Source organism: Ceratotherium simum, chromosome 6 (genome assembly GCF_057802395.1).
Source record: "Ceratotherium simum simum isolate JZ-2026a chromosome 6, ASM5780239v1, whole genome shotgun sequence".
In the NCBI taxonomy this organism is placed as follows: Eukaryota; Metazoa; Chordata; class Mammalia; order Perissodactyla; family Rhinocerotidae; genus Ceratotherium; species Ceratotherium simum.
Window position 1 is genome coordinate 57,584,906 of NC_141905.1, and position 12,106 is coordinate 57,597,011.

General features: G+C 34.2%; 1 protein-coding gene across 2 annotated transcripts in view; it reads right to left on the reverse strand.

The window, feature by feature from the left end:
- TM9SF3 (transmembrane 9 superfamily member 3) overlaps positions 1–12,106 on the reverse strand; it is a 65,095-nt gene that overhangs the window by 9,962 nt on the left and 43,027 nt on the right. For both annotated transcript variants that reach the window (XM_087432351.1, XM_087432352.1), the window contains exons 10-11: positions 3,119–3,258; positions 355–423 (exon numbers count right to left, since the gene is read on the reverse strand). In XM_087432351.1, the coding sequence (XP_087288477.1) occupies positions 355–423; positions 3,119–3,258 (209 nt within the window). The remainder of the gene's footprint in view (positions 1–354; positions 424–3,118; positions 3,259–12,106) is intronic.

Below are 12,106 nucleotides of genomic sequence, written 5' to 3' on the forward strand. Positions count from 1 at the left end.
CTGAGAAGTATTTTAAAAATACAATAAAAACCAGTAATTCCTCATATCCTGCATGTGATCAAAGCCTGGTCTAGCATTCTCTGGCACACACGCTTTGATTTCTAAGATCTCCTGCTAGGTGAGAGAAGTCTAGAAAATGATACAAAAATGTAGAAACTTGACCTGAATATTTGAGAATAGAGCAGAAAGCTACCTTTAGATAAGACTACATAGACCCCTTTCTAGAAGCCATGGAATTCACAGACTAACTCTGTTTGATGCCTTCCCATCTGATGATTCTACACCTACCCTAACTCCTAAATTCTCTAATTACAATTAAATCCCTCAAAACACATATACGTTGCCAAAACTTACATTTCAATAAAGATTGAGCCAAAAGGTAAAATTCCTCCGAGGCAAACAATAACTGCAGGCTCCATGAACCTGGAAAATATTGAAATTAACAGTAGACTTCTAGTATGATTTTCATATTGTATTATATAAATCCTGATAATAGAAAGCAGATGTTTTGTACTTAAAAATAATCTAGAAACAAACCAGTAAAAAGAAAAGCAAAAATTCAAAGAGGCACAATACAGAGGTGGGACTCCAAATTAGCCACAGGTTATGGTCAAAATTCTTTCCAGCATTAAAGGCCAAGATAAGAATTTGGGGAACACAAATTCTTGCCACTGGCAGAACTCTAGAAAGACTCTAAGTGTTTGCTTCTGCTTTACACCTCTCAATAACTTCTAAAAACTTTATAGCCATTTACTTACAGAAAGCCATAGGGAAAGAAAAGAAAAGTCCTGAGACCTCTATCTGAAATAATGTTTCCCAAATTGTGGCCTTGCGTCTCTTTGCTCATGCTTTCCTTGGTTCAGTAATTTCTTTTCCTATGAATTATACAATTAAGGTATTACAAGTTCTGAGTTATTATGGAACCAAAGAATGAATAAAAAATAAAATTCAAACCTCATTCATTAACTCAACAAACATTTACGGATTGCGATTGGTAATTCTCCACCTGGAATGCCTTCAATTGTCTCATTCTTCTCCTGCAAGCTCAAGGTTCTCCCTGTAAAGCCTTCCCCAAGTCTCCCAGGAAGAGGTGGGTCCTTCCCCCATTCTTCCACTGCCTCTTGAACAGAACTCCATGGCAGCACTTACCACACTACACTGAACTGCCTAATTACATACATATCATACCTCTCTAGATCATAAACCCCAGCAGGTAGAAGCTATTCATCTAGGTATTCCCAGTGCCCAGCACAGTATCTGGCACATAAAAGATACTAAACTACTATCTATGGAATGAACAAACTGAAAAACGGAAAAGAAAATCAAAGAGTTTGAAAGCTGAAAAAAAAACATAAAAATCATTTAATGTAGCCTTCCCTCCATTTATGGGAAGCCAAGACCCACAGAGGTTAAAAATGATCTGCCCAAGGTGACAGTCAGTGAGAGCCAGATCTAGTATTCAGATTTTGGTTCCCATGTAACTATATAAAGAAAATGAAGATACACATGAGCCTTCCTACACCGAAATGTGACCCATGCTTAGCAAGGTCACATGTTCCTTCCTCTCCTTCACTAGCCCTAGTGACCTAGAGGAACTTCTGTGATTTCTGACTATGCTTTTCCTTTAACCTTATCCTCCCCAGTAATGGGTGAAAGAACATCAGGGTATCAGTGGGCCTTAACTGTCTAATCTTGATTTGAAAAAGATAACTGACTTTAAAAAACAGACTACCAAAGTTCTCATGAGTACCAATTTAAGAAAAAAAGAACACGGAGAATTCCTGAGACTAGAACAGATCACTCTCCTTTAAACTATAGGGGCTACTTTATTTCTATAAATGTCTACATATCTCCAAGTCTACAAAAGACTGTTCATATAAGTACTTGAACATAAGTTATATTTATAATGTGGTAAAATATCTAGGAACAGAGGCTTTTCAATATATATCCCTTATTATGACTATGTAGAGACTACTGTAAAGCTATTCTAATGAGATGAAGAATGTAATAAATGTACAGTAAGAGTTCTATTTTTGTCTGCTGGTAAGAATAAGGAAAATAAAGAATGCAGAATAGCATAAATCAGCACTAACATATTCGATTTACTAATGTTAAAAGGCAAAATATACATACGAGTTCACATTTTGTTCAAATTTGAATTACAAAAATTAGAAATGTGAACATATTAATGACATCTCATTTTATGCCCAAAATTTGAAGGAAAAAAAAAATCCCAAATTAAAAATCCATCAAGAATCATAATTTCAAAGCTGATTGGTCAAATGAACTGTAAACTATGTTTATACTATTGCAATAGAAGAATCTCTTCAGCTGTTAAACAGAAATATTTGTCATCCTTTATCAGGATTAATCTTGAATTATAGGAGGTCCTCAAGAACACAATTTGGGCATAAAATGTGACAGACTGTATTTGAGAGATTCTATACTATCCCAGAAGAGAAGATAAAAAACATAAGTCAGTAAATTATAGTTGGTCTCGATCCTAATTCATCTCTCAATTGGTATGATATATATATATATATGGCTATAAATGTGGGTCAGTATTGTTTAGAATAATAAAATATCTGGAAAGGAAAATGAAATTATAAGCCAGGGGTTGGCAAACTTTTTCTGTAAATGTTCAGATAGTAAATATTTCAGGCTTTGCAGGTGCTATGGTCTCTGTCATAACTATTGAACTCTGACACTATGGTGTAAAGGCAGTCACAGACACTATGTGAACAAATAGGCATAGCTATATTCCAACAAAACTTTATTTACAAAATCAGGTAGCAGGTCAAATTTGGCCTGTAGGCTGCAGTAATAAAACTGCTGCAACTTCAGTTCCCACCACTTGTATGCATTAAGTGTAGTTATTAAAGCATTTGATTTATCTGTAAATGGCACCAGTATCCAGAAAGTGAAATAAGGACATAATTTGTTACTGCTCCTAACAATATAGGTTGAAGGAAAAAGTAAAAAGACGAACTCTTAAATTCAAACTTAAGATAGTCATTCTTATAAATACACGTCAATTCTAAAAGTTATATATACATAATAGCCTTAAGAATTTATACCATGTGAGAAACAATCACATAAGATTTAGCATTCTCTTTACCATTTTTTCTCCGGTATGGGACGAGGCACAGCATTGACACGACAAGGAAAGTTGGGCTGACCTGACAGATTTCGGCCAAGTATTGTACCAACTAAATTTAGAGGAAGAATGACAAAAAAACAGATGCAACAAACGGCCACCTGTAAATTAAATTAAAATGTGTGTGATTACTCAGAGAATAATAACATTAATAAAAACAAATAAGGGGGACACTTAAAAATTTAAACACAATTTTATCAAAAAGAAAATGTTTAAGTTAAATATGAGTTAAAATTGTGTAAGATATACACTAATGAAAATAGGAAAAGAATGCACTTTAAAATATTAGAATTCAACTCAGTACAAGTTGAGCTGTTTCCTATCTACCGTAGCTCCCATCGTTCCTGCTCTGCCACAGTCTCTGCTTAGTCCTTTTCTCTCTCCTTTCACTTTCAGCTGTCATGCTTTTAACATATCCTTTATCTTTTGTCATTATAACCAACTTATTTACCTGACTACACTTTATTGAGCTCCTCATACATACAAAGAGCTTTATGCATGTTATTTCCCTATTTTACGGATGAAGAAAATGAGACCTAGAAAGGCTAAGTAACTTCCCATGATCACACAGCTAGTAGGTGGCTGGACTAAAATTTCAATTCAGATCTGCCTATCTCAAAGACCAGGCTTGTTTCTATTCTACACTGTCTCAGGATCTTAACAACAGAGGCATATTTCTATTTATGTATATATGTGTCATTACTAATAATATGAATATTTTTCTGCCAATTAGTAGTTCAAAGTTTAAAGTTATAGAGAAGACCATATAGAGATTCTAGAACCAAAGTGGTCAGTTAGGAAAATATCTATTTTTGTGATTTTTTTCCTTATATAAATCTGTGTACTCAAGGACACACACTCAAGCTCTTTTCCAGCCAGCCTCTGGTTAAGATCACTTCACTCTGAACTCCTGTAAAATGTAGTAGGACTGAATCACCTCTAAGATCTCTTTCAAATATACATTTTGGAGTTCTAATAAACATAAAGTAAAAGTGAGAGAAAAGATGAATGAAAATTGTAAAGAAATTGATTGAGAGAAATGAAGAGGTGTGGGGTAGAAAGCCACAGTGATTGCATGAGAAGGAAAGAATCCATTTTGAAGCAACATTAGTGAAAACTCTACATCTTCATTATCTCTCTCTGTGAGTATGTGTGTGTTTTTATACAAGCCAAAGGGTATCATCATCTTCCTTTCAGATAAAACTTGTATAAACATGTGACAGCTAAGAGAGTTCTGGAATTCCATTTCAAACATCAGACTTAGGAACTCAAATTTTCAGTGTCTCAGTTTCAACCTATTAATAATATGCATTTATGCTCACATAAGATAAGAACATGTGAAACATGAAAAATAAGCAGGTGCTAAGATATTTTAAATGTTAGAATATATTGTGAATTATACATATGTCTCATACATATCTGGGAGGTGAATTCCGTCTCAATTTTTGCTACTGATTGCTTTCTTAATTATTTATAATTATTACAGTTATTATATATAATTACTATAATTATTAAGAAATCTTAATTATTTCTTAATTAAAAGATGCATAAATGTTAACACATTGTAATAGAGACTATATATTTTCCTTTTAATTCACTAGAACTCTAATTTCAAATAACAATTGAAGAGAAGCTGAAGAAAACACTCCTATGTGGAATGACATGGTTTAGTAGAGTGGTTTGCAAACTGTTCCACAGAACCCTCAGGTCCCACTGAATAGCTTCAGGAATTCCATAAGCATTTGATTTGAATATCCTTTTGATAATAGTTTTTTAAAAAAATATTTTTAAGTGTACTAAAAAACATACAGGTTCAAATGAGTTCTATACCAAATATTAACACACTAGAGATACCATAGCCAGGTTAACTTATTTTCATGCAGATCTTGAAGTTTCTCCGTTATCTCTGCGTATACATTTGGACTTCTTGTAAATGTGTCACTGATTAGCAAGGTTTATAATGCGACATCAGTCTTTCGTTCTCCTTCCCCTCCACCTGACCAATTCAGGCCTGCAAATATTTGCTCACTAAAAGTTGTACAAGCAAATGCACTAGAGCACATGGATGTCACAGGCAATTAAGTGGCAGGGCATTATCTCGCCTTGTGTGCTCATTCAAAGCATAACAACAGTCAATAAAGGAACGTATAAACAGTCTCATCAAGACATTATCAATTGTTCAGCATTTGTTTAATTTACCCCCCTTTTCTTGTCTGATTTTTTTATACATGATAAAAAATGTGAGCAGTTTGTTAGAAACTGTTAGTGACTGAACTGTGAAACCAATTTCCTACTCCTTTATGTTCAAGTTCTGGATGAGTTTACTTGAAGAATACTCTGAGATAGCAAGGCAAGCTGTTAAAAAAAAAAGTCACATGGAACTAAATCATCCATGAAGTCAGGATTTTTCTCAATACTGTCATTCAACCAAATAAATTGGTTACTGAAGAAGATATGACTGAACTGTTATTCATACCCCTTGATATTAGATCTGTATTCATCACAACTTTATTGCTCTGATTAAATTTAGAATGTTAAAATACTGAATTTGCAAAATTTATTTATACTAATAGAATCATGCTTATATCTGTTTTCTATATTGGGCTTCCACACTAAGGTTTCATTTTAAAATGAAATTTAGCAGCTAGGAGTTAAAAAACCATTAGTACACCACACTGGTGAAAACCCTGCAACTCAAACCAATATAGGGTCCTCCCCTAACCTCCTAGCCACTGTTCACGGACCAGGAGAGGTGAAAACAGGCAGTGGGGAGAGGAAAGACTTACTCCAGGTTGAGAGTCTCACCTATCTACAATAAGAACAAGTTAGAAACAAGTACTGCCTATCAGTACTTAGTACCCCGAAGATGTACCAACTGCTCAACTCTTCTCAATCTCAGTTACAAACCAAGAATTTAGCTAGTACTTATTCTATCATTGCTTCTAGATTGGCCTTTTAGGAAATCTGTGATGTGAATGGAATGGAAAGGGAAAATGCAGCCTAAGATAGGCTATTATGGAATGCTAAAGGATATAAATTTTATTTAGGGTGATAGAAAGTAATTGCATATAGGTAAGGTGAGTCTCAGGAAATATACTGTCTTATCAGCCGTTATGTTCATGCATTTCTTCAACACTTGCTCACAGTAGACAATTTTTATCACTCCTTTTCTACCTCATACATTTTATGCCTTTATGTTTATATAAAAATTAGCTTCAATTTTAGCATTTCGACAATAAGACCTAATAATCAGGGCATTGCCAACTCAAACACAAATACCTGTAAGAAACCCATCTATTTTATCAGATATTTTCAACATGTTAACAGATAACTCCCCATTCTGTTTCTTGGGCCGCTTCAGCACTATAATAGAAGAAACACTGGATTTGAAGTTAAAAACTTATTCTAGGAAGCTAGCATTATCCCAATACCAAAAACAGAAAAAAAGAATTATAAGAGAACTTTTCATTATAAGAAAACTACAAAGCAATATCTCTCATAAATATAGATGCAAAAACAACAAATTTTAGCAAATTGAATCCAGCAATGTATAAAATGGGTAATTCATCATAACAAATTGAGGTTTATCAAAGGAATGCAAGATTGGCTTAAGATTCAAAAATCAATCAATGCAATTCACCATATTATCAGACCAAAAAAGAAAAATCATAAATCATCTCAAAAGATGCAGAAAAACCCACTTAAAGATCCAACCTCCATTCACAATAAAAAAAACTCTCAGCAAACTAGGAGTAGAAGGGAACTTCATCAACTTGATGAAGGGCAACTACAAAAAACTACAGGTAACATTGTACTTGATGGCACAAGACTGAATGCTTTCCCCCTAAGATTAGGAATAAGACAAGGAAGCCTGCTCTCACTGTTTCTATTCAACACTGTACTGGAGGTTCTAGCCAGTGCAATAGGCAAGAAAAAGAAATAAAAGGCATATCAATTAGAAAGGTAGAAGTAAAAGTGTCTTAATTTGCAGACAACATGATAATCTATGTAAAAAATCTTTAGGAATCTACAAAAAAGAAATTAGAATAAGTGAGTTTAGCAAAGTTGCAGGATGCAAAGCCAATAAAAAATATATAAATAAAAATCAATTGTTTTTCTATACACTAGCAACAATCAGAATTTGAAATTTTAAAAATACCACTTACTAATAGCATAAAAAATACAAAATACTTAGGGGTAAATTCAACAAAAGACGTACAAAACCTAAAGACTGAAATCTATAAAACATTGCAGAGAAAAATTAAAGATACCTAAAGTTGAGAGATATACTGTGTTCATTAATCAAAAGACTCAATATTGTTAAGATGTCAATTCTTCCCAAATTTGATCTATAGATTCAATGCAATCCCAATCAAAATCTCAGCAAGGTCTTTTGTAGAAACTGACAAGCTGATTCTAAACTTTATATGAAAAGGCAAAGAACTAAAAAAGCCAAAACAACCAAAAAAAAGAAGAACCGATTTCAAGACTTATTGTAAAGCTACAGTAATCAAGACAGTGTGATACTGGCATAAAAACAAGACAAATCAATCAATAAAACAGAATAGAAAGTCCAGAAATAGATCCACTATGGGATGTATATTGGCTATATATTGACATATATATGGTCGATTATCAACAAAATTGCTAAGGCAATTCAGTGGAGAAAGGATAATCTTTTCAATAAGTGGTGCTGGAACAAGTGAACAAGCCCTGAGCAAAACAAAACAAAACCCCTTAACCCTTAACTCACACAATATACAAAATTAACTGAAAATGGACCATAGAATTATATTTAACAGCTAAAACTATAAAATTTCTAGGAGAAAACATAAGAAAGCTTACTGATCTTTAGTTTGGCAAAAGATTTCTTCAATAAGACAGAAGAGCACAAACTATAAAAGAAAAAAATCAATAAATGGGACTTCAAAATTAATAACTTTTTATCTTTAAAAGATACTCTTAAAAGAATGAAAGGACAAGTCACAAAATGAGAGAATATACTTGCAAAATATGTATAACACAAAGGACTAGTATCTATAATACATAAAGAACTCTTACCACTCAATAAGACAACCTATAAAATATAGGCAAAAGATTTGAACATTCATTAAAGAATATATGTGAATGGCAAATAAGCACGCAAAATATCTTCAACATGATTAGTCATTAGGGAAATGCAAACTAAAACCACAATGAGACACCACTACACATCCACTAGAATGGCTAAAATTAATAAGACTGACCATATCACGTGCTGGAGATGATGTGAGCAAGTGGAACTCTTATACAATGCTAGTGGGAATGCAAAATGGCAAAACTACTTTGGAAAAGTTTAGCAGTTTTCTTGAAATGTTAAACTATCATGTGACTCAGTCATTCCACTGTAGTTATTTATCGAAGAGAATCGAAAACATATGTCCACACAAAGAACTGTATATGAATACTCATAGCAGTTTGGTTTGTAATAGCCAAAAACTGGAAACAACCCAAATGTGCATTACTGGGTAAATGGATAAAAAATCGTGGTATATCCATGCAACAGGATACTACTGAGCAGTACAAAGGAACAAACTATTAACCATGTAACAACATCAACAAATCTTAAAATAATTTTCTGAGTGAAAAAAGAACATAATGTGTGCTTCTATTTATATGAAATTCTAGGTAATGCAAACTAATCTATGATGACAGAGAGCAGATTGGTGGTTACCTGAGAACAGGTGAAGGTAGGAAGGAGGGGGAAGAAAGGAATGAATTACAAAGCTACATGACAAACTTCTGGACTTAATAAATACCTTCCTTTTTTGATTGTGGTCATGGTCTCCCAAATATATACATATAGCAAAACTCATGAAATTGCACACTTTAAATATATACAATTTATTATATGTTAATAATACCTCAATACAGTTATAAAATCATACAGACAAAAAAAGGCATAAAACATTCTCTATTTGCCACTCTCAGAATAAAGCTAGAAATCCTTTTGGCAGAAAAGAAGGAAAGAAAAAAGACAAAAAAACAAAAACAAAACATCACCACCACGAGCACCACCACGACAAAGAAAAGGTGATTTTGAGTCAATTACTATGTAAAGAGGCCTCGTTTTTTACTCTGTAAAACATGGATAACGCATATCACCAGCTCTGCCTATCTCTTTGGGTTCTTCTGAAAACAAGGTGAGACAAGAGGTATGAAAGTACTTTGTAAACTACAAAATGCTACACGAATGTATCTGTCCTTATTATAATTCATCTTGTTAGATTTGGCACATCATTTCAGTCAGTTGAGATGATTTTACATGCTATCTTCATCATTCCACATTACTAGTTTCCTTCCCAATCTCATGTCCTTTTCCAATTTAATCATCAGATCACTATGCTTTTCTACAAGTCATTAACAATTATCTGAATAGGTCAAAGTCAAGAATATCTGTCACACTCTACTAAAAGATTGCATGTGACATATTATGGATAATATCACCTCAATACTTTAATTCTATAATTACTTAGTTACATGTCTACCTGACTATACTGTTCGCCCACATTTCTCCATCTTGTCCAATTCAAGATATAATACTTTATCTATACCCCTTCGTTCTTCTAGTCTATTAAAACCTACCAAGAAGGAGAAATGAAGTTGTTCTAGAATTTTTGTTTTAATGAATCCAGAATAGCTCCTAATGTTCATTACTTCCTGTGATTTAAAAAATAAATTTTAATAACACATTCTAAAATCCTGTGCCTCACCAACATCAAGTTCACCACATTTTGTAAAGTAGAATCTACTTTCTTCCTTTTCCTTCTGGAAAAGTAAATTTGTCTATGTTCAGTTTTACAACACTTCTGCTCTCTTACGCAGTTATTCAAACATTACTTATCAGCATGATGTCTCAGTATCCCTACAAGATCATTTATGTGAGCAACAAAACTTACAGCTAAGGTGGCTGGGTACTCCTGGACAATCAACCCCCTTACCTGTCTCAGGCTTCACTTTCCTCTTATCAGAGATTATTTTCCTCTTACCATTTCTTATTTGAAGGTTATTTTATTTGACGAAAAATAAAAAGAGAAATAATGGGACAGAGCCACTCTTCTTATACTCTGTTACATCACTGATCCCACGTAATGAGCCTTTGGTCTTGCTATAAAAATATCTTTACAAAATCCTTTTGTTTGCCTCAGCATTTGTCAACAGTTCAGGTTAGGTAACACTTTTCCTAACACCATTTTTATAGATCTTTATTATTCTTTTACACTTGGGTATACTGTGCTCTTTTCACAACCTTTGAGAGATCACAAAATAATACCTATCCATTATCCATTTTTTCCCTCACTATGGCAATTCATGACACATATCATGAATTTCATTTTTTCGAGCCTCCAATTCTCAAGTCATTTTCCCAGTTAGGGCCCAAGACACAGGTCATGAGAGAGCATGTCCCTAAATATTTGTGAAATCTGATTTCGTAGAACCTAGCATATATTTCTGATGATGTTTAAGATTCCCCTCCCAAGGCAAAACAGACCTTAAGAAGACAAACACAACATGGCTCACCCATGACCTCTGTTACTTCTCCATCAGCTATTCTACCCACTGTGAGACAAAATTGTAAAGTTTGGCAAGTCAAGGATTCACCAGTGCATGCTGAGCTGAATAATATTTAGACTAGAAAGGTTATTAGATCCTATGCTACCTTACCTCTGTGAGTTTTAAAACTCTGCAATTTGCTTCTTTGTCTCTGGAAAGCCTACGATAACATCAAATTTAGGACCCAAGATTCACAGCCCACGAAAGACTTCATGCCTAAAACACTTTTTCAGAACATCCTGGCAAATCCTTCCTCATTCCCAAGAAACTCTCATAGGACCAAAAACTCTGGGTATAAGACCTAAATCATTCTTGAACAAGTTCTCAAAAGAAAAAGGTTTTACCTATCCAGAATCAGTCTAATTTCGAGTACATTCTCTCCATTCCCTGCAGTACTTCTGCCAGAACACTCCAACTTCGGGAACAGGTGTGTTCATATTTAGATAGTCTTTGACCCAAAATTTCATTTAAATGCTCTCTTATGTCCTCTTGTAGTACTCTGACTCTAGGCACCATGCCTTAAACCCTGGGACACTAGACATTAGCTAAGATTATTCACTACTATCCTCTACTTACGTTTCTTTTATCTTTATTAAGCTGCTAAGATTGACAATTATTCGACAAGTTTAATCTGACATGGATTTAATGGCTTTTATGTGAAATTAGGTACACATGAGCAGAGAAGTTGGGGTCCAAAGACAAATTTTGCCCACTTTCAACCTTATCTCGGACTAGTCCTGGTGACAACCACGGTATTCTGATGAAACTCCAGATCCCAAGTGGGCAAAATCTCTATTGCTCTGGTGACTCTGTAGGGCAAGGCAGAAGCCTGAAGTTACTTTTACCAAGACTGGATTAAGCCCTCAGTTGTAGAGTCTCTGAGAAAACAGAGAACTAGAGCCAAGATCACCCAGAGGAAGGGCTTGATGTCCAAGAGATCAAAGTAATAGCGGACAGAAAGAGCTAAGGCCTGGGGAAGAGCATATAGGGGTATGTGAAGACTGATTTTCAAACTAAGGCATTCAGTTAAGTAGGGGCACCCAGCTGCTCAGACACATATGGTTTGGGAGCCTTTTAGCTGACAGAACCATCCCCAGATGCTGGTAACTGGAGTCAGGTAAACACTAGAGATTGGATTTAAAGCAGGACAGATTAAATAGTTTAGGATGAAGCCCTGGGCATTGACATTTTTTAAATTTCCAAGTGATTCTAATGTGTACCCAGGGTTGAGAACCATACAGTTTATGAGAAGATATAACCATTTCCTTCATAATGTTAACAACCCAAATAACTAAAAACACAAATTTAATGAACAGCTAGGTTAAACATTCACCTCAAGTTCATAAATTTCATGTT